This window comes from Scatophagus argus, chromosome 14 (genome assembly GCF_020382885.2).
Source record: "Scatophagus argus isolate fScaArg1 chromosome 14, fScaArg1.pri, whole genome shotgun sequence".
NCBI lineage: Eukaryota > Metazoa > Chordata > Actinopteri > Scatophagidae > Scatophagus > Scatophagus argus.
In genome coordinates this window covers 20,841,531-20,864,859 of record NC_058506.1, presented here as the reverse complement: position 1 = coordinate 20,864,859, position 23,329 = coordinate 20,841,531, and the positions used below count along the sequence as shown (strand labels likewise).

At 44.6% G+C, this 23,329-nt stretch overlaps 1 protein-coding gene across 1 annotated transcript; it reads left to right on the top strand.

Annotated features, from left to right (window-relative positions):
• Positions 1 to 82: 82 nt before the first annotated feature.
• tecta (tectorin alpha) lies at positions 83 to 21,774 on the top strand. Its single transcript, XM_046409774.1, has 23 exons — positions 83 to 4,069; positions 6,541 to 6,605; positions 6,725 to 6,864; positions 6,997 to 7,284; positions 7,759 to 7,896; positions 8,011 to 8,176; positions 8,336 to 8,748; positions 9,022 to 9,592; positions 9,690 to 10,300; positions 10,388 to 10,958; positions 11,339 to 11,967; positions 12,581 to 13,238; positions 13,932 to 14,131; positions 14,352 to 14,732; positions 16,184 to 16,470; positions 16,911 to 17,191; positions 17,943 to 18,053; positions 18,749 to 18,951; positions 19,566 to 19,729; positions 19,843 to 20,091; positions 20,192 to 20,354; positions 20,436 to 20,520; positions 20,660 to 21,774. The coding sequence occupies exons 2-23, from the start codon at positions 6,542 to 6,544 to the stop codon at positions 20,887 to 20,889; spliced, it is 6,603 nt and encodes a 2,200-aa protein (XP_046265730.1). The 5' UTR covers positions 83 to 4,069; position 6,541; the 3' UTR covers positions 20,890 to 21,774.
• The last annotated feature ends 1,555 nt before the right edge of the window (positions 21,775 to 23,329 follow it).

Here is a 23,329-nt window from a genome sequence, read left to right as displayed (position 1 = left end):
TCAGATAGACAACTTTTCCGTTACTGGTGGACCTCCAGCCGTTCATCATTTTGTCCTTGACCCCAGATGCCTTCATCAGAGAAAGAAAGCCTTGAAGACTCTCGTATCCACCATCAATGTGTGGTACGGTAATTATTTTTTTTTTTTACTTTTTATTGTTTCTTGTACCGAGGGTATAACTACAAAAGACATCGTGTAAAAGAATGTTTTTTAACTACTGTCAAGCATTTCACTATCCTGGCTAGATATGAAGTGGGGCATCACTCACGTTACCGGCAGCATGTACACGTGCTCAGTATTGCACAGCTCTGTTTCACAGGCTGAATTCTTGGCTGTGGAGAAGATGGGATTCTGCAGATCTTCTCTCTTTCTGGCAGGCGTGTTCTGGTCGAGCTGCAGAGAGTCCATTCCATACGTGTCAGCCGGTGTTGTGTTTCTTGGGGCATCCCCTCTACTTTCCCCCTCCTCCTCTTCCAACAGCACAGCTCTAATCCTGTGTGGGATATCCATGCCACCTACCACCACCCGACACACACCATCACCGGCAGGACCCCCTTCTCAAAGTCCGGGAGCTAAGGAGGCGGGAGGCCACAGAAGTGCTCTTCACATTTTATTGAGAAACGGCTCCAGAACGCAGATGCTGGTACACAGTCTAAAGTGTTGTGCCTTGGTGGCTTTCCTGGTCTGTAAGGATAAAAATGCCCTTAAAGTTCAGTCTCTTTCAGTAGCTTTTAATGAGCTAACTGAATTGTATCTAAATATTGAGATTGGTTCAGCTGAAAATGACTTTCTTTGGTGATCCCATGATTCTGCGGCATCCAGCGCTATCATGCGGTTGACACTTTCAGAATTTTATAAAATGTCTTGCTAACTGTCAAATGAATTGACATTGAATTTGATATGAATATCCATGATGCCCAGAGGATCAGTTCTTGTGACTCATTCATGTTCAAGCATGGACCCACGGACTGAATGGTGCCTCCCTGAATTTTTCACATTATATCTGCCAAACATCCACATTTTAGCATTGTTATTGTCAACATTAATACAGTAAAGGCTTGTAGGTACGCAGTTTTGACATGTAGGATTTCACATGGAATTCAACCACAGTGAATGCTGATTTTTTTAAAACATAGTTGAGTATATATCAAAGTTCTTGACCATTGAGGCATAGTCATCTTCAGAAGTCATCCTTCCTCAAAAGTCGCTGCAGTTTCTGTGTAGAGGCTAACCTAATTTTGGTGCATCAACCAAAGACCTTGGCCCAAACCACACTGTTGTCGTGCTCACTACTGTAGGGTCAGCCTTTCGGTGGAAGATGGATGTGGTTGCATTGTATAGATCACACCTAGAACCTTGTTGTGTAAACAGGACCTGGAAGTGCGGTTGGTATTCTGATCTGCCCCATTGCGTTATGAAGTGGGGTGGAGGGCAGGAGGGCTGAACAGGGTCTATTGTATGCCGAGGTGAAGGAGTCACTGGGGTAAAAAGGTTTGGGTTACTGGAAGGAGGTTCACCTTTGTGAATGGAAAGGAAGGAGAGGAGGGCAGGGCAGAGCCAACCGCTGGGCATAAGGGTTGAATTGGAGTGGCCCACTCCACGGATTAGGTGACCGCCGAACAGAGCTCAGCGGGTATCCAGTCCAGGACCTTCTTTGTGAAGGTCAGGCTTGATGGATTCTCCAGAACTTGTGATGCTGGATACTTTGACCCTGTTCCCACACACTACCCTCCTGCTACACAGAAACTTTTGATGCATTTTCTGTCCCCTCCTCATTGGAAGTCATTTTAAAGCTGTTGTGAGAAAGAATTTTATTGTCTATTATGGATGTTGATCAGTGAGGCTTAATGATTCCTGGCTTCAAGGCACCTACCACTGGCAGTTCAAGCCACATTGCTGCTCTCACTTCCATTTCTAACAAAAGAGGATAGTGCTATTCGAAATCAGTACCGCACTTGTTTATCCACAAAGACATGATTTTTACTATTTGGTTATGATTCCTCTTGCTGTTGGCTTTTCTCCAGAGATCCAAACGCTCACAAGAACCCTTTGCTTGTAGATGAGTTTTTACATACTGCAGCATCCTTGACATCCCTTTGTCTCTTCATTGAGTGGAGTTTTTGGTTTTGATGTCTATTGCTAATCCTCTTGTCTCCACTTTGGTCAGGCTTTCAGCATCAAAGGTTTTGTTGCATCTGTTTGCATCACCTCAGCCAGCAAACAGTCCAGTACCAGACAATAAAGGCCTTTTGAGTACTTATGTTCATACTGAAAAAGTGCTATAAAGTCAACTCAAAGATATCAGTGTGCTGACTGAATTTGTTTGTTTTTTTTTCTTTTTTTCTTTTGATGTTTTTACTGGTTTTATGTTTGGTTATGCTGCTATTGGTGGACATGTTACTGATTCTTTATGCATCCAGCAGTCAGTAAGATAGATCAGCCCTGATTTTGAGTTATATTTCTGGCTAATATTCATTCTCCTTTTAAACTGCATTTGTGTCTCCACTTCTCCATCTTCGACATTTCCCAAAACACAAACCCTAGATCAGGAAGCTCGCCCGGCCCAGTGGGTCATCCGTAGCTGTTGATTTTTTTGTCCATCTTTGTGTGACACTCTCTTTCACAGGTTGGTTAAGAGTATGTTTCCATTTACACAACAAGACGTGGGAGGTATAAAAGAAGGCTCCACAGAAAGCTTTGGTGCTGCTTAATGGGAGCTCAGGGCCTGCCCTCAGTCCCGGAGCCTTTCACACATCTTGCTCCCCACCTCTCCAATTACTTCCACTGTCCGCCTGCAACAAAGACCCAACTGACTGCCCTCTCCTTCCCAGAACCTATCAGTGTGGATCCACCTGAGATTTCCCCTCGTTATCTTTCCAGGATCTATGGAAATTAAGTGTCTTGTATAACTTTGTAAATGAGGCTATTCCTAATTAAAAAAAAGGGGGTACACAGAGTATCCAAAGTGACTCATGTTAATTCTGTAACTCTATCTGCCACAGAGCTTGAAAAGCAAGGTTTCAGACTCTGAGTTTCTGGTTTTTGTTCATAAATGCCCCAGAGTGAGACTGTACTACTGTGGTGAGTTTTTGTGCTCAGGTGCCCTAAGCTTTAACTGTACTGAATGAACCCTGGCAAAGTCTTAACTAGAAATGAGGCCTAATCCAAAGGCAGAGTCAAGCTAATTTTACCCCTGCTGAGAAAAATAATTCAACTAAGGGGCCAAATGCACTGTCCATTTGTTTCCAGAAATTATTGACAAATATTTTAAATGTTTTTTTCAGATCCTCATTGAAACACGAATAAGACCCTAGTGTTCAAATGTTCCAAAAAGATAGAGACCCCACTGTTTCCTCCAAATTTTCCACCGAAGACATATTTTATCATCATTTGGCTCTTTGCAATTCCCAATGACAGATCTTGCCCAAAAAGCTTGACACTCATCCTGTGTGAAAGCCTCTCTTTGTACAATACATTCCTTTTCCTCTCCATCTAAAGCATTTCAGCGAACAGTAATTCTCTTTGGTTTTTCCACTTGCCTCCATCACTTCCAAAACTCTGACCTCCCTTCTTGCCACCTTACATATTGCCCTGTTTCCACTCCCTCTCTTCCTCAGATTCCTATGGTGTCCCTCCCCTCAACTTCCCTCTCCTCCCCACCTCCCCCTTTCCCCAAACACTGATCTCAGATTAAGTTGAACAGTATCCCAGGTAAACTTTGCACCTGCTTCTTTAGGCAAAACTCCTTCCACAGCTTCAACAAATTCTCTGTTGTTCTCCTCTACGGACATCACCATTTGAACACATATCTTTGGATTGCTGTTGCTTCTGCTGGTAATCCTGTGGCGCTGGAATTGGACCAGAGTTGATCTTCTATCTGGACACTCAGTTCCTCTACGTACCTTCTTCTCTTTCTTCATTTTAGCAACTGCCACCTCCACTGCCTCATTTTACTCCCTCCATCACCACCACCACCACTCTGGATGGTCCTCTGCTGGATGAGACACTGCTGTGTGGAAGTTGCCAGGTTAGACTATTAAGGTGCTCGATGTCCATCTTTTGAAGGCAGGTGAGTGCATCATTTCCTTCTCTGCTCCTTCACCTTTCTTCATACTCATTAGGTCTGTCACTTCTTGATGCTGCAAACATGGACTGCCTTTATGTCAGATATTTGACGTATATTGGAGTTTAACTCTATCAGCAGTTTTTTCTGGTGTACAGGCTGCTGTTGGTGGTCTTACTGTTTCTCTAAAACATTTGATGATATCTGATACAGGTGTTACCAACTTTTTTCTCTTTTTTTTGCTTCATTTTAATTGCTCACAAATCCCTTAAAACAAAATATTTGACCCTAGCTAAACTAAATAATGATTGTTCCTTGTCATTCTTTGATTTTAAGGATACAGAAACATGAGGAGGAAAAATTATCAAAGTACTATACAAAAAAAGCAAAAAAAATAAAACAGTTTTTAGAAAAGTTGTAAGTAAACTTGGTTAAACAAAATACGTAGTTTGTCTGTTTCAAGTCTGTCTGTCAAGTAAATTTTCTTTGGCAAGTAATAGAATTTTTGGTGAAGCTTGTGGTTCACTTGATACAGCAAATTATGTCTCACTTTGAGTGTGACCCCCAAAGATAAACAAGTAGAAGTGTCCTGTTCATCTTTTAAGCACTGGGGGCTTTATCTTAATCGTCCCACTAAAAGGCATGGAGTTAATGCCAGTCAGATAAGATGGTGAGCTACAAGAGTCAAAAGAGCAATTGTGATAATCTTTCTGTTGACAATGTATGATGAGGGGCTGATGACATAAGGGCGGATCTCTCTCAGCAATGCTCACTAAGCTTGGCACACCTGAACACAATTTACCGTAAGAGTGATTTGAGAGAAGGCTTCATGTATCAACAGATACATTTCAACGGTAATGTCTTTAGGACAGTAAAAGCTGTGTTTGTATTTACACATAATCCCCAAATCATACCAAAGTCCAGGTTTCAAGTTATATAAAAGCCCTTGAGTTTTATTGGTTTATTGTTATAAGACAATCTCAATTCAAAGGTCCATTTCTTTTGTTTTTTTTTTTTTACAGCTTTTAATGGCATCAACCACAACATGAGGTCAATATGTACAGTACAGAGTGTAGGGATGATAAAAAGAAAAACGACATCATGATATGAAGCCAAAACTACAAAGACAGCATGACTATACAACTTAAAACCACCCAATGAAAACACAAACCTTAACTCTAAGTTCACTGAAACCAGTTTGACAAGCAATAAATATCTGATTTTGGCCATGAAGCTAAAGCCAACACAAATTATATCTCATGTTTAAAACACAACTGAGACATCAGTGCTACTAGTAAATTACCAAAGACCTGAGATAAGACTGACTGGCTGGTAGCTTGTAGGCCAGCTATCCACAAAATGTCTGAACAAAATTTCAAGAAAGTATTAGTTTTTGAAAAGTCCACAGCATATAAGAAACTTTACTGGTTAATATCTTGCCTGAAAGTCACCAAACTAAATCTAGCTTCAAATCAAAAGTTGTTGTGCCAAAGTCATGACGGCTGTGGGTCAGCTTCACATTGTCCTCCATTGCTGCTGGTTGCATGGTGTATGATGTGATACTGGTGGGGACTTCAAATTCTGACTGTTTCCAAAATTATGAGTCCAAAATAATGCAAATGTGGATGCGAATATAAACTGAGAACTTTTAAAAGTCTCACAAGGACAATGCTGACCAAAATGGACTGGTTTATGGGCAGTGATGTATTGGCCCACTAATGTTTAATTTCACTGAATGTACAACAATACTGAAGTTACATTCTCCTTCATTCAACAATGAATTTTAAATGCTTTTGATGATTGCAAAATCTGCCAACTTGGCTGTACACTCTGCTTTGCCAGTGGGAAGCATGCCAAGCCAGGCACTGAACAGCCCCAAAGGGCCACTGCTAGGACCTTGGCCATTCAAACCCACTCACTTAAAGCCATTAGTGCCCCAGTGTTGATGCTCCTCTCCCTTTAGCCAACAAGGCATGGATTGCTCCCAAACAGAAGTGGTAATGAGGTCCTGAGCAGCCTCGCGGCTTCAGACACAGAGACGCTGGAGCACAGCGGGCCAGTTTGGTCAGCTGCAGGGAACCGGGGCACAGAGAGGCCTGTAGTCCACTGTTGCCGTCTCACTTGGGACTGTAAGGCAAATGTGATCCTGACACATTGTTCTGGCATGCATAATAGGGCCTTTTCAGGGCTCCTCAGGGGAGACCTGGGAGCCTGATCTTAAAGAAGTAACGTGACGTTGGTTTGATGGTTCTCCCTCCTCTCCACTTTTGTCTGACGGACTTCTTTACGAGAAGTTGTCCTATGACTCATCTCTGCCTGCGTTTCCATTAGCTTTAAGGAGAATGAAAGACCGGTAACGTAGCTGTTGCTCAGACGGGGTTGCTCAGTTTGTCAGGAAGCGGCAACATAATGAGGAACTTAATGACACCATCACTATGACCTCTCATCTCATTATCTTTCTGTTTTTTTTTTTTTAGAATGGTCAGGCCAGGCTGTCCAGTCATTCTGCTCCACCTCTTCAACATCTTTGCTCATGCGGGAGGTATGATTCATTTAAATATTGATGGAACACTTAAAAGTCATCCTACACATTAACTCCTTTGTCTTTTAAGGAAGAAAAGAGTCAATTTAAAGAAGTCTTTTGTCTTACTCACCTTTTAGCTAGAATTCAGGATATCATGTATCCGTATGGACCCGGCCATAGGGATCTAGAGACTCCGAAGATGGATGATGGGAGTTCTCCTGAAATCACTTTGCTCATTCAGTTTGTTTTCTTCAATGTCCCCTACCGTTCCATCTATGTAAGCCTTGATCGAAACTCTCCAGTTCTCATTATTTCACCGAGATCTGTTATCCTTCCATTTTGCTGAAATGTATAAAGTATATGTTATGGTTTACGAAGCAGGAATGCAACCCGTCTGTTCTGTTCACAGGTCAACAACAATGGTGTGATCTCCTTCAACGTGCAGGTCAGCCAGTTCACCCCAGAGGCCTTTCCCCTGAGTGACAGCAGGTCATTCATTGCTCCGCTTTGGGCTGATGTGCACAACGGCATCCGCGGAGATGTGTACTACAGAGAGACCACTGAACCGGAAATACTGGAAAGAGCAACACAAGATGTTCGGAAGTACTTCAAAAACACGCCCACCTTCACGGCGGCCTGGGTCTTCATTGCAACGTGGCATCAAGTCACCTTCTACGGAGGAAGCCAGACAACCCCGGTAAAGTCCAAACTTCATGTCAACTAATCTTGACATGAGGCACTGTAGGTCAGCAGCAGTCACGTATATACAGTAGATCTGCACTTGGAAATATTTTAATTGAAATGAAACGCTGTAGAATCAACAGTTGTATCTTAACTAGTATTAAAAACCACACCTCATGTAGCCTTGTTTAGACATGTTTTGATCAGCAAAGCACCAAAACTAAAACTGACAACACTTTGATTTGATAACAGTATTTCTCACAATGTTTGACTTTTGCCACATGGTGAAGGTTTTCCATCAGTGATCACACATACAGAATATAATTAAGTGAAATGTTTACCCTGTGCCATTTCAAAACTCCACTTATTCCTTTTTTCCAATGAAGTGGGACATTTGTTAAATGTTTAAAGGTTTCACTGTGTTATGTTTAAAGTGTGTGTCTGGTTTTCTCTTTTTAAAACTGTTTTGTTGTTGTTGTTTGATTACAAGGTGAACACATTCCAAGCTGTACTAATCTCAGACAGCGTGGCGTCCTTCTGTATGTTCAACTATGGTGAAATCACATGGAGCACAGGAACGGCCAGTGGCGGAGATCCTTTAACAGGACTGGGTGGGACGACAGCTCAGGTATTTTCACATTGTCCTCCAGATATTTTCATGACGTATGATAATCCTTTTCTATTGTAGAAATGATATGATCAACATTTCACCTCACATCCCTCACACCTTTGCCCTTTCCAGTCAGGTTTTAATGGTGGAGACATCGGGCACTTCTTCAACCTGCCAGGATCACGGTCAAATGACGTAGTGAACATTGAACAGACGACCAATGTAAATACCCCTGGGCGCTGGTTCTTCCGCGTGGACACTGAAGTGATAGATCCTGCCAACGGCTGCAGCTACAATGGCCAGTTCAAACTTCAAGCACTGATTATTATATCCATGCAGGTTTATCTCTCGCAAGTTCAGCAAACCAGAAGAGCAGTCAACGACATTCTGAGTCAAATCCTTCAGATGCTTGCAGAGCTGTACTTGTAAATATCTCCTCTGTCTTCATCCTCTCCAGGGCGCTATTACAGACGAGGGGAAATCTTCTGGCTGTCTGACCAGTGTTCCCAGCGATGCCGCTGCCTCGACATAGACAACGAAGTACAGTGCCAAGAAGCTCCATGCGGGCAGCTGGAGACCTGCGAGCAGCAGGAGGGAGCTTTTTACTGCCAGCCGACTCGCACCAGCACTTGTGTGGTATTTGGTGACCCCCATTACCACACGTTCGATGGCTTCCTCTATCACTTCCAGGGAACCTGCTCCTACCTGCTGGCTCGGCCCTGCTGGGAGGTTGCTGGACAGCCCTTCTTCAGCGTGGAGGCCAAAAATGAGAACCGTGGGGGTGCCTCAGTTTCTTGGCTTCGAGATGTCACGGTGGAGGTGTATGGTCACCGAGTCATGTTACCCAAAGGGAGTTTTGGAACCATCCATGTGAGAATATGTGGACCTCTTCATTTTGCCGCTTGTGATTAGATTTATACATTGGAAAGTGGTAGTGGTAACTACATCACTATTTACCTCCTGGATGCATTTAACTGTTTTCTCATAATAGCCAAGATCAAGTTGACGATCCAGGATTCACATTTTTGAGAGTTTTATCATGATAAACAAATACAAAGAAAGTTCTAAATTGGCATACACTGCCAGGGGATTAAGTTTTTCATCATTCATATTCATTTTCTTTATTTTTTCTCTTGCTCTCAGGTGGATGGCTTGATGAAGACATTACCGGTCCAGCTGCAGCTTGGTGCTGTTAGGGTATATCAGTCCGGGGTTGCCGTTGCTTTAGAAACAGACTTTGGACTCTTGGTGACTTATGACGGTCAACACTACGCATCCATCTCCCTACCTAGCTCCTATTTCAACAACACCTGTGGCCTTTGTGGGAACTATAATGATGACCCCGCTGATGATCCTGTGCTTCCTGATGGGTCTCTAGCAGAAAGCGTAGTGGAGTTGGGGGGCAGCTGGCGAGCAGAGGACACAGACTGGAGGTGTACAGATGGCTGTGCCCAGAACTGCAGCATGTGTGACCCTCTTACAGAAGCCTTCTACTTCCGCACAGACTACTGCGGGCTCATCAACAAAACCGATGGCCCTTTTAGGGACTGCAGAGCTGTGGTGGATCCTACAGCCTTTGTGTATAGTTGTGTATATGACATGTGCAGCAACAGGGATAATATCACCACACTCTGCCAGGCTATCCAGGCTTATGCTCTGGCCTGTCAGGCCCTTGGTGTCACCATACGACCCTGGAGATCTCGCACCTTCTGCGGTGAGATTCAGTTTAATTCACTTAATGCAGATTCTTTGTCTTGCATTGATTTCCTTGTGTCGTCTGACGTCATTTCTTCTCTCTTATTGCCTCTCAGCTTTGTCATGTCCAGAGTTCAGTCATTACCAGGTGTGCACAAGTGCCTGCCCGGCTTCCTGCTCGGACCTCACTGCTCCCCTGTATTGCGTTCACCCTTGCACTGAGGGCTGCCAGTGTGACGAAGGCTATGTTCTCAGCGGCAGCCGTTGCGTACAGCGTGAAGACTGTGGCTGTGAGCATAACAGCGTCTATTACCCCCTAAATAACACTTTCTGGGTAGGCCCTAGTGGCGAGGAAGGTGAATGTACCCTCCGCTGCAACTGCGGACCTGCTGGAGAAGTCTCCTGTTTCAATGAGTCCTGTAAGGAGGGTGAGGTGTGTGTGGCAGAAGTGGGCTTACTGGGTTGCTACCCTCGGAGGGAGGGAGTGTGCTCAGTCACCCAGAACTCGGTGACATCCTCCTTTGATGGCACCTTCCTGCTGTTCCCAGATGACAGCTCCTACTACCTGCTGAAGCTGTGCGGTCCAGTGCCAGCTAACGGTTCAGTGGTGGAGGTGAAGATGGGTAGGCGGCTGGTGAACAAAGGCCCCTCTTGGAAAAGACCTGTGGTGGTTACAGTTGCTAACCTGGAAGCTCAGATAGGAGGGACAGATTTTGATACAGTAAAGGTGAATGTTTCCCCTACACAGCAAAAACATTTTTTCTAATGATAATAACATCTATTTTCAGCTTCTTAACACCTTTCTGTGTTCCAGGTGAATGGTGAACAAGTGGGGCTCCCATATGTCCATCCAATGGAGACAATGATGATCTACAGAGCACCAGGCAATGCTACAGTGGTGGAGTCCCGTGGTTTGCTTCGTGTCCACTACAATCGTCAGGGATTCCTCAACATCTCCCTCTCCACCCTCTTCTACAACGTTACTTGTGGTCTGTGTGGCGTCTTTAATAGCAATTCCACCGATGACCTTCGGCTGCCGAATGGACGCCTGGCGGAGTCCACTGAGCAGTTCACAGAGGGCTGGCGGTCAATTGCTGACGACCTCACCTGCAATGGCGACTGTGATGACCTGTATCGAATGTGCACAGACTTACGTCTTTACCAGAGTCCTTGGATGTGCGGCAACATCAACGACCCGGGCAATAGTTCATTTCTGGCATGTCATGCAGTGGTCAACCCCTCACCGTTCTTCAGGAACTGCTTGTATAACATGTGTGTAAAGGAAGGGAATCGTTCAGCATTGTGCTCTTCACTGCAGGCTTATGCCACCGCCTGTCAGGATGCTCAAGTAGGTCTCACTTCCTGGAGGAGTGCCACCAACTGCCGTGAGTAGATAAAACTTTACTTTAAAGGAACAGGCTGACATTAAGATAAGAGGATCATCTCCTTGTGTCCAGAGCAGTTATAAATAATTATAAAGCTAACAAAAATGACAAGATGTGTCTTCAAACCGCTTCCAGTCTGTCTCATTGTGTCGTAACTTTGGTTAACGAGCAAGTTTGTCAACAACACATCAACACATCATGCTAATCATGGTAGCAACAACGAAAAGCTTTGTGTTTAGTCATATTTCGACAAAGATACAACTAAAGTATATAAAAGCATACTAAGTATATGAATGAACAATCAAGTGGTGAATTTTGCTGATTTCGCTTGACATTTCTACATCTCTTCTTTACTTGATCACCTTGTTCCTCCGTCTCAGCTCTGCCATGTCCAGAGAACAGTCATTTCGATGAGTGCACGACCGCCTGCCCTCTGACCTGTGCCAACTTGGATGAACCTGAAGAGCCGTGCCCTCTGCCCTGCCAGGAGGGGTGTCAGTGCGAGCAAGGCTTTGCGCTGCGTGATGGCCTGTGCGTCGCACGCAGTGATTGTGGGTGCATGAGCCACGGGCGCCAGCTGGCCACTAATCAGACTTTCTGGACAGACTGGGAGTGCCAGGAGCGCTGCTACTGCAATGGCTCTGACAACAGTGTATACTGTCAGCTCGCACCTTGTCACCCTGAGGAGTACTGCCAGGAGAACGATGGCCTATACTTCTGCCAGCCGCGCACTGAAGCCCTGTGTGTGGCAGCCGGTTATGGACATTTTCTGCCATTTGGTGGCGTGCCATTTGAGCTGCAGAGCTCTTGTACTCTTAGGATGACCACCACCTACTGTGGACGAGAGGGCAGCGACCCCACAACCGTCAGTGGAGCTTTTCCTCCGTTTAAATTGGCTGCTCGTAATGAGGAAAGGGACACAGGACAGGCAATCTGGGTGAGGGGGTTTGCACTGGAGGTCTACGGGTATGAGATTGAAGTGTCTCGAAGTTACAAAAACACTGTCACGGTGAGTGTTTGAATGGGAATCAAAAGCCATGATTATATATGGTGGTCATATAAGGGAATACTTGAAATAAAGCTCATAATATGTTATATTTATATTTGACCCATGAAGGTCATAGTTGTTGTATTTGTGAGGACATGTTATTTCTAATCAAGCCGATAGAATAACCAGGCAGAGGGTGAATTCCTTTTGATTGGCTTAAGGTGGATCTAATTTCAATGGGCATCTTTTATCAGGCTGGATTTGGCTCAGACAAAACCCTGACCCTGAGCGACATTTGGACTGGGTTCACAAACTGACTAAAAGATCTGAGGAGGAATAGAAATGACACACATAACCCAGCACACACACACACATTTCTTTCTCACTCTCTCTGTTTTTGAGAGATGCAATTAGATTATATGAGAAACACATAGAAGCTCTTTCAGTGAGTCTTGACGATATCCATTCATCACCTGGGTTTCACCACATACTTTGATAACATGCAGGTCAGTCGGATTAGAAACTATGACTTGGTGCTAAAAATTCTACTGCAGGAATGTGAATGTGTCATCGTGTAATAAGACTTAAACGTGTTGAAACTACAAACAGTTTTACTGAACCTCTCTTCACTCAGGTGAATAAGGAGCGTTTGTACCTTCCCCTGAAGCTGGGCCCAGGGAAGATCAACATCTTTACCTTGGGCATGCAGCTCATTCTGGAGACAGATTTTGGCCTGAAAGTGGCCTTTGACTGGAACACTCTCCTCCTATTGACTTTGCCCCGTGACCTCTACAACACCTCTTGCGGCCTCTGCCAGGGTATGCCCTTAACACCACCCGCACTTACCACGACTGAGTGGGGCATGGCCTGGGCGGAGAGGGACACCTTCTGCCAGGTGGGCTGTGGAGACTCCTGCCCACGCTGTGGCCTGGGAGAGAAAAGCGTGGTAAATGATGCACCTCTCATGATAGCAGACTCCAACACGAACATTGGTACCGACAGCGAAGCAGATGCAGTCAACACGGGCATACGTTTCCACATTGGAGATGGGCTTTATGTGTTTGTGGAGCCTGAGGCAGTGAGACTATGTGGGCTTATTGTGGATCGAGGGGGTGTGTTTGCACGCTGTCACAGTAAGGTGGCGCCAGCATTCTTTTATCAAAGCTGCCTGCAGGACACCTGTATGGATCAGGGAGCTCAGGACACAGTCTGTAACTGGCTGCAGATCTATGCCAGCACCTGTCAGACCCAAGGGGTGCCTGTTACCGGCTGGAGGAGTGACACACCGTGTGGTGAGTGCACATCGTCTGGGCTCATCTTCATTTCATCATGGGCTTGCATTATGAGTGCAGTGAGGCAAAGGTCTCCCTTTGTGTTTCAAGAACATATCTTCTTACCTCGAGTCGTTTCTAGAGGAAACTTTGTACAGGTTTTGACATATCTGTCTCTGTGTCCACCTGCAGTACAATGGAATTGAATTTCATTTGTTGTGCTCATCATCGACATGTCTTTTCAGAAACAATGTCCCTTTTTACTGTGAGTAATCCTCAGTTTTAAAAGGGACTGTTTATTATTTTGTTTAACTCAGGTTGTCCTCAGGTTACACTTCTGCTTGTGTATGGATGAACAAATGAGATAAGTTAAGTAAGTTAAGTTAAGTTAGTGAGCTATAGAGGTGTTGCTATTCTTGAAGTTTCAACTGAGCCTGGCTGTTTTCTCTGCTTCCAGTCTTTATGCTAACGTGGGCTGAACGTAAGTAATTATAACTCCTAGAAGAAAGGAAATAAGCAAGTTTCTTTGCTATAAACAGCAGACACAGAGCCACACAAGCTCTAAAACTACACACACGACTCTCCAATCAACAACTGTCCACAAATATTTACTGCTGAAAAATCAACACCTGTTTATGCTGGAAAATGTCCTCTATGAACAATGTAGTGAGCATGATCATTTGCTAATATCTTTGCCAACCTGCCTGCTCCCAGTCCAGAGCTGTCCACCTAACAGCCATTACTCCAGCTGCGTGCCGGTCTGCCCGCCCCAGTGCGCCCCAGCCCGTGGCCAGAGGGACTGCAGCCAGGACTGCGTGGAGGGCTGCCAGTGCGACCAGGGCTACGTGCTCAATGGCAAGAGCTGCATCCTGCCTCAGAACTGTGGCTGCTACACTGACGGCAAGTACTATGAGGTCAGTCTCACATCCAGCACTGCCTGGTAAACTCCACCGATACGCAGCCAGAACACGCATTCAGAACTGGCTTTTTATTGAAGGCCCACATTGGTCAGTTCATTATTGAGGTTGTAGAATAGTGGAAACTAATAAATACCCATCAACATGACTTCAACTTCTCATATAATCAACCAATTGCTAGTTGTTTGATTTCAATGGAAGCCTTTCTTTACTTCAGCCCAAGCAGCTGTTTTGGAACGGTGACTGTACCAAACGCTGCCAGTGCATTGGCCGAAACCTGATCCAGTGCGACCCGAGGCGCTGTAAGGCAGAGGAAGAGTGCACCCTACGGTACGGCGTGCGGGGCTGCTTTGCCCGGCGCTCACAGCACTGTGTGGCGTCTGGCGGTGGAGTTTTCAGGACTTTCGATGGGGCATCGCTGCGGTTTCCGGCCTCCTGCTCCTTCGTCTTGTCCACAAACTGTCACAAGCTACCTGACCTCTCCTTCCAACTCATCGCCAACTTTGACAAATGGAGCACACCCAACCTCACCACCATCTCTCATGTCTACCTTTATATCAATGAGGAGAACATACTCATATCTGGCAGCACTGTCAAGGTGAGGGAAGTGTTCGATCATGGTCGGTTTGTCAGAATATCAGCCAATGTTGAAAATTAACGACAGTTGTGACTTTTGCTTTGCAGTTTGATTACATTGCACTGAGTCTGAAATGGAAAATGATAGATAAAGATGGGGACAAGTTATTGAACATAACACAAAACAAGGAGTTGTTTCTTCCCTCAGATGCTTGAGTAGATCTGTTATCTCTAATTGGAGCTTCTTTGAGATTTTTTTTCTATATTATTCATTTACTTCATTTTGGCTTTGTGCCGTCTGCAGTCAAAGGTTCCTTTATCAAACCTCTACTCAAGGAACCAAACAAACAGATCCAATTCAAATCTGCCTTTTTCTTGCCAGAACACTTGAAAGAGTTCCTGCAGTCTAATTTACCAATTACCACTAATTGCTTGGTAGAGCTTCTCCACTTCAGGCTTAAGGCCACATTAGTCCACTGAAAGGGCACTCACTGAGGTAGTTAATGACTTGCTGATTGCCTTTAACTTTGGCTCTCTGTGAGTCTTAATCCTTCTTGGTCTGAGTGAGTGATTTTTCTGAACAGCCTTAAGAGCCATGTCAGTGTCAGAGGCAATGCAATGAAGGGGCTCGGGTTACATTCATGAGAATCCAGAGTAATTACAGCACCAGCTCAGATTGTGATCTTTATTTTGGACTGTCTTCTTTGTTTTTTGTTACATGTTATTTGATATCATTTGTGAATATGAAATCAGTTTATGCAGACGATAGCTCTGTCTACATTCCTAACCTTCCTACGATTACACTTTAACGGTTGTAAATCTTGACCAGGAAAAGAAAACTCACTGCCATTATATATCTTTATAATACCTTTCATCTTGCAGTCCTCCTCCTAGTTATTGCAAAAGCTCACAAAAAACGTATGGTTTGGTTTCATGTCTAACTCCCCCTTTAGCCACCAAGCCATCCCTTAATATTAGTGTAACATAGCTACGACTTTAAACAATCTGGAGTCTAACTGACCTCAAGCATAATAATGTCACCGTCATCAAATATGCAGTTTGTGCTAATTCAGTCAACTTGAATAAGGCACTATGCCCACGACATGTAGTCACATGCAAACATTGCACACCATCCATCATGGCATGAATAAACTTACTTCTACTGAACTTACTGATGTTTGGTGATGTTGCTTACTTGATAGAACTTGTTAATTACTCGGGTCCTAAGTCTTGCACATTTTTCAGATTTACACTGACAATAAAGTGGTAATTTTCACTATTTAAAATCCCCACATTATGTCAGTCATGATCATCAGCAGTCAAAAGAGGACTCAAATTCCCACAATGGTTCAACCTTTGGTGAGAGCAGAGAAATGGACATTTATGAGGTTATGTCAGTGAAAATTAATGAAATAAACATGACTGTGTGTCCTCTCAGATCTGTAAAGATTTTCATCTCCTGTGTCTCCACAGGTCAATGGTACACCAGTATCAGTACCGTTCCTAACTGGGCTGATGACTCGTCTGTCCACATCCGAGGGTTTCATCGTCATCGACACGCCTCAGGACATCCAGGTTCGATACAACCAGTTCAACACCCTCAGCATCACCATGGGCCAACGACTTCAGAACAAGGTGTGTGGCCTCTGTGGGAACTTCAACGGAGACCCCGGCGATGACTACATCACCTCCAGGGGCAAGCCAGCCGTCAGTGCCCTGGAGCTGGCCCAGAGCTGGAAGACCAACGGTATGCAGAACAGGTGGGTGAGGCTTAAAGATATGTTTGAAAATAAGAACACTATCTACTCTCAAATACAATGGTATCAGGGACTTGGGATAACACATGAACCAGGTTCAGCGTGCTGTGTGTGGGGGCAGGGAGAAGCTTTACCAATCAGTTGAGAGACTGGGGGCATAACCACCTGGCTGTTTTTCATTTCCTCTTGGATTACTGTGTAAAGTGGTCAGATTTTCCATGTGTACAGAGAAAGTTTATGGACTGCTTCACATATACTGAGGCTAACTACCTCATCATCAGACTTTTGTTTGACTTAATGACCTGTTGTTGATGACAGAGAGCTTAGAAAGTGCCTGCTGCTGGTTCACCCATCATGCTCTCACTGTATGTAATGTATGTAAAGTTGGCACAGGCATAAATAAAATAAACGAGTCTAGTTGGATGTTGGTCTTTTTCCTGTAGTTGTGATGAAACCCAGTACGTGGCCCTGGCTCAGTCCTGTGACAACACGGCGGTGGTGGCTCTGCAAGGTGAAGATGCCTGTCTGAAGCTCACCCAGCTGAAGGGTTTCTTCCAGCCGTGCCACGGCCTGCTCGATCCCCGACCCTTCTACCAGTCCTGCTACCTGGATGGCTGCTATAATCACCGCAAGGCTCAGGTCTGTGGCTCGCTGGCAGCCTACGCAGAGGCCTGCCGCTCCATGGGCACCCTCACCACCAAGTGGATAAACCAGGAAAACTGCTGTAAGGGCACCGCGAGGCACCAGCCTCTCCCTGCAACATGCAAGTCTCTGTGTCACAGTCACATTTTAAAGCTATGATTGATGCCAGCTGTGGCTGAATCGTGCACGGCAGTGTGTGTGTGTAATGGTTTTCAACATTTCAGTCACGGTGCAATGCAATGCATCTTTCAAATCACATCTCCAGTGAACTTCATTAGAGGATTTCCAGTACTGTGTCGGTGTCATTTTAAAGCAAAAAGAGAAAAATTTAGATATTAAAATAGCTTTCGTATGTGTAAGGTGTTCACCCTGTAGTTCACCTCAGCTTTTTGGAGATTTACAGCATCTTTGGCTCATTTTTTGATTCCCAATCACCCTGTTTGCTTTCAAGAAAAATGCCCCAAAAGACCAAAGTTGGCAACTAGCTGGTAAACAAAGTGGAGCATTTTGCTGCTGCTCAAGTGAGAGATATTTTTCTCATGAGTTTATGGAGACCATAATTAAAGAGCTGTTTTGAATTTTGGAGTTAAACTTGTCAGGTGGACAGAAATATGACTCTGAATGAAAGTTGCTCAGTGTCTGCTGGGTGTGTAAATAGTCAGCTGTTTGCTAGCGTGGCTGCTTTATCAACTTTAAAGGTCATGAATAACATTTAAGTGCAGCCTGTGTCCACTGCCCCCAAGATAACTCTTTGCAACATTCCTGCGTCTTATGCCTTCAATGAAGCCAACGCTGTGTGTGACAGCTAACATTGTGTGTGGACCTGTCTTTAGCAGAATGGATCTACGACCCCTGTGCAGGAGAGATCTGCACAAACTTCACCTGCGAGCTGGAGAACGGAGGTGACCTGTGCGGCTGTCCAGAGTTACCCACCAGCACTGGAGGTGAGCGCCTCATCGGCCAATAAGCTGATCTCATCGATTACCCCCCCCCCCCCCGCCGTGCTGTGAGTGAGACTGCGGTATAAACAATCCACTGAGAGTGAACCTCCCATTCTGAAATATGATGGAGCTAAGATGATGTACTCTGACCTCAGTAGAGTTCTACTACTACAACACCACTACATGTTACATACAGATGCTACTTTACCAAGACTCAGGGTGAAGCTCATGTTTAATACATCCTGACTTTGTTATAATTAACTGATCCGTACTGACTTTTTAAATCAACCACTGCTTCACTTTTTCGGCATGAAGTGAATTTAGGTTTCTGTTTTACAGTGTAATATTCTCAGCTGTCAAATAGAGTCTTGCTGACCCTGAATGTGGTTGTGATATTGATTGATTGAGAGCTACAGTTTCTTTTTGCTTATCATTTTTAAAAAACACAACAATAGTAATATTTCTGTGACGTTGTTGCAGTCCGGCGCTATTAATAAAATCACACTGTTGTCCTTATTTTGCATTAGTATCCATGTAAGATATAAATATGTGACCTAATTTTTAAAAATGTGTATACAATACAGTAGTTGTTCTCTAGTAAATAATTCAGAAGGTAAATGTTGTCGTGTCGTACAGAATGTCACTCTTGCAAAGGGCAAGAGGTGTGAGTAGCTGATGTGTGTCTGTGCGTGGGGCAGCAGATGACGACATTATCCAGGCGGAGGTGACCTGTAAGCACGCTCAGATGGAGGTCTCCATCTCCAAGTGTAAGCTCTTCCAGCTGGGCTTTGAGCGAGAGGACGTCAGGATCAACGACGAGCACTGCGCCGGCATCGAGGGCGAGGACTTCATCTCCTTCCACATCAACAACACCAAGGGACACTGCGGCTCCATCGTACAGGTCAGTTCCTCCCCTCGTCACTTTGCTCTCTATGGCTGTATCACCACTGTTAAGCTCCATTCATGTCAGCCAGAGTGATTGTTTAAATTTAGTGCAGTGTTAAAGGTGCTCAATCACGTAACAAACTGTTGCTGTGTTCATTTTCTGACATTAGCAAAGTGACTCCTTTGTTTTTTGTCTACACACTGCATTTTACGCCGTGTTAAATTTGCTTTTTTACTGTCCCAAACTTGTACTGGGTGCTCATTGAAAAAGAGCAGAAGAAATACGTCATAACAGATTGTGACTAGCCTAGCTTAGCATAAGGACTAGAAACAGAAACTGGCTCTGTCTAAAGTGACAATCCCTGCCAACACCAAAACTCTGCTTTACGTGCAGTTATGTGCTCTAAAACAAAAACTGATCAAGATCTTCTCATCCCATCCTCCAAAAAAGGCAAATAACCAGATTTCCAAAAATGTTCGACCTTCAAGAAGAAAGCAAGCGTGTTTCCCCCGAAAGTCAGACAATTTCCTGAAACTATGAACAGTGAAATGTCAAATTGTAATGCGGCGGCCGAACAGATGGGTTAGTTGTTTTTAATCGTCTTTGCCTCTTTGTTTCTGTTTCTCCAGTCGAACGGCACACACATCATGTATAAGAACACAGTGTGGATAGAAAGTGTGAACAACACCGGGAACGTCATCACCAGAGACAGGACCATCAACGTGGAGTTCTCCTGCGCCTACGAACTGGACCTGAAGATCTCGCTGGAGACCGTCCTCAAGCCCATGCTCAGGTCAGACACACAGTGTGGGAGGAAGTATCGGATCATTTACTTGAGTAAGAGTACAAGTTAAAATCCTGCATCGGAAAAGGTCATTTGAGTACCTTTTTCCCTCCATCCTCCAGTGTCATAAACCTCACCTTACCGACCCAGGAAGGAAACTTCATCACCAAGATGGCTCTGTACAAGAACTCCTCGTACCGCCATCCTTACAGGGAGGGCGAGGTGGTGCTCAGCACGCGAGACATCCTCTTTGTTGGCGTCTTCGTGGAGGGGGCAGATGAAAACCAGCTCATCCTCATTGTGAACATGTGCTGGGCCACGCCGTCCCGCTACAGCAGCGACAGACTCCGTTATGTCATCATAGAGAGAGGGTAGGCTGCAGGAGCTTCGCATACATGACAGTAGCAGCGACTGCTTTGTGCACCATGAGGTGAAGGTGGTCTCTCGCTCTCTCTCTCTCTCTCTCTTTAGGTGTCCAAACATTAAGGACAACACCATCGGCATGGCGGAGAACGGCGTGTCACTCACCTGCCGCTTCCATGTCACCGTCTTCAAGTTCATCGGGGATTACGATGAGGTCCACCTCCACTGCGACGTTTCCCTGTGCGACTCTGAAACCAGCACCTGCAAAGTGGTGAGGAACGTCTTCATCTTAAGCGAAAGGTGGCGATGAATCAGCGTCCCCAGTGCTAACGCATGTGTACTGTGCACGCAGAACTGTCCACACAAGAGGAGGATGTACTCGGAGGACGGCGACCATAAGCAGCACATATTGAGTGTTGGACCCATCAGACGGAGGGGTAAGCAACGTCTCAGTCCGCCAAAACATTTCAAGGACGCAAATCACAGGCAAACTGTTATGTATTATGAATTTGCTTGTCCAGTCAAATTCCAAAGCTTTTCAGGGATTTTCATGACTCGCCTGTGACGTCTCCTCAGAGTCAGACTGGTGCGAGGAGGAAAACGGAGGCTGCGAGCAGATCTGCACCAGTAAGCCGACTGGTCCGGTCTGCAGCTGCGTGACTGGGATGCTGCAACGAGACGGGAAGAGCTGCCGGAGTAAAAACCCAACACACACACAAACAACAGCACACACAGGAGCACACACACATGGCTTTCAGGTCATCCTCCACGCTCCACCTCTGAAAAGTTTTGGTTTTATTAATTAGTTCATATAGTTTTGGTTTTTCATGTGTACCAGAGAGAACACTGAACTACCTTCAGTCTTGTGCTTTATCATGACAATTAAATTAAAGTTGTACCTTGCACCAGTCCTATTTTGAGATAATTTACATAATTAATTTCACAGAGCAGGTTAAAATAATTCAAACCATAGTTAACATAGAAAGCAATCATATAATTCCAAATATGTCATTTTTTTTAACAAAAGGGGAATAGATAAATAGACAAACCTGTAATTATATCATAGTATTGAGGTTTGACACACTTTAAAAGTTCCAGTGAGCGCCCTCTTCTGGACGTTAGCTGCCTGCACCTACAGAGTCTGTGGTTTTTTTACTGCTCCTAAATATTAAAACCAGGAGAACAAACACAAATGCAGAAGCCAAATGTTGTGCTTTTTGCTGCACTACACACAGCTTTAGTTTCTTTTCAGGTGACAGGTGGCCTTCCTGTCCAGTGAAACCATGTATTTGTTGATTCTGAATTTGAATGTTTGTGATGAAGTGATCCTTTATGAGTCGAGAAAATTTTCCCACTTCTTAAACTAAATAAACAATTTAAAACCCCTTTTGGATTAGGTCACACGTCACAAAGCTGAAAACACGGCTGCTTTTCTGACCTTAAAGTTCGCCTATTGGAGACGTGTGGTTCTTCTCCAGACTCCTCCTCCTTGTGAATTTCCACAGGGTGGTGTTAGTACAGGTCTGAGTTCTTCATCCACCACATAAATGGATATGAATTTTAAAAAATACATACAAAAACTTACAGGCATGAAGACAGAAAATCAATATAGAAAATATATTCATAGATCAGCACACAGACAAAAATGCATGCAAACTCTGCTTTTATCTACTGTTTTATTAGCATTTTTATCCCCTGCTGCATTTTCTGTGCTTGGATTTTAATGTTATTTTAGTTCAAGTTTTGACATTTGCACTTCATAATATGACTCCAGTTTCTATATTATTCTATATTATTGTATTCTATATGATTAATGTCTTCTTCTTCATGCAGCTGTGAGCTCGAGCTCCAAGCCGACGGCTGTGCTCTGCCTGCTGAGCGTCAGCGCCGTCACCTCCCTGTTCCTGCCTCGTATTCACGCTCTCCTCTCCTAACGCCCCGCGAGCGAAGGAAGGCACCCAACCACAAGGATGAAAAACAGCGACAGAAAAGACTTGAAGATGCACAAAGCGTCAGCGGCGATCAGCCAGTAGATCAGCTGTGTACCAGTCAGAAAATCTAAACAGACAGAAAACGCGTTCACATTCACCTCTGAGGTCATACGATGCACCTGAAGGTACGTGACTAAACCAGAAAAGTAAGCCCGTCTGGACATGTGGACACCTGATCCCACCTAATCTCCAGTTTCACCAGTTTCACTGCTGCTCTTCTCGTTGTGTAATTCATCACCCTCACATACATCAGGGCGCCTCGCTGTGTGCTACCATCCACTTAAAGCCACTAAGTGTAGATTTGTGTGTGTATGTGTGTGTGTGTGTGTGTTTGTGATTTTAACATCTTTCAGATCTTTCTGATGGTAGCTGTTTGTTAAGAAATGAGTGTGTTAGTCTGCCACAGTGTTTTTTTTATCAAAAAGTGGAATTTCTGGAGGCTTCTCGGTTTATCTTTCTGCTGAAACAATAAGTTTCATTTTACTGTTCAGTGAAAAGAAAATTAATTGGACTCACTGTGTTTGCAATCCACTAAAACTATTTTTTAAACAAAGATGCGAAAAATTCTCCAGTTACAGCTCCTTTTACTGCCTTATGACAGTTTGTGGTTCAACAATAATGAAAGCTGGAACGACACTGAACGTCCCTGAAAGCAGCAGACACCATCGTCACCGTCATCAGTGGCGTTAAGGGTAAAATATCCCCATGGGATTGATGGAGGTCTTCTGTCCCGCACACTCACTCCAGAGGCTGGAGGCCTTCTCAGCCAGCCGATGGAGAAGCTGCCTAAGATGAGTTCAAGTCTGGCTGTCGTCACTGCCAACATGAGATGAGAACTCAGAGAGGCTCCCAAACTGATAAGATAAGATAATCCTTTGTTGGTCCCATAACTGGGAAATTACAACATTACAGCAGCAAACAGGATAGAGGCTGCAAGGCATGCAGGGATAAGGGAAGGGTGTGCATTCAAAAAGAATAACCACACAGGAAACAAGTACCTGAAAAAAGATTATTTACACTAGAGTCCCTCAACTTATGATTAGTGGATGCATTAATTATTGTGCAGATTTGTTTCAGGGACTAAGTGTGCAGGTACTGATCCTTGCAGTAGTGTTACATGAGTAAGGAAATGCTCGTCTCTACTCACTTTTCCTTAAGAAAGCGTCCAAACTCAGAGATTGCGCTGACACTCGACTGAGATCCAGTCACACCTCCAGGCGTGTGTCAGATGCAGACCGCGAGTTAACACCAGCGT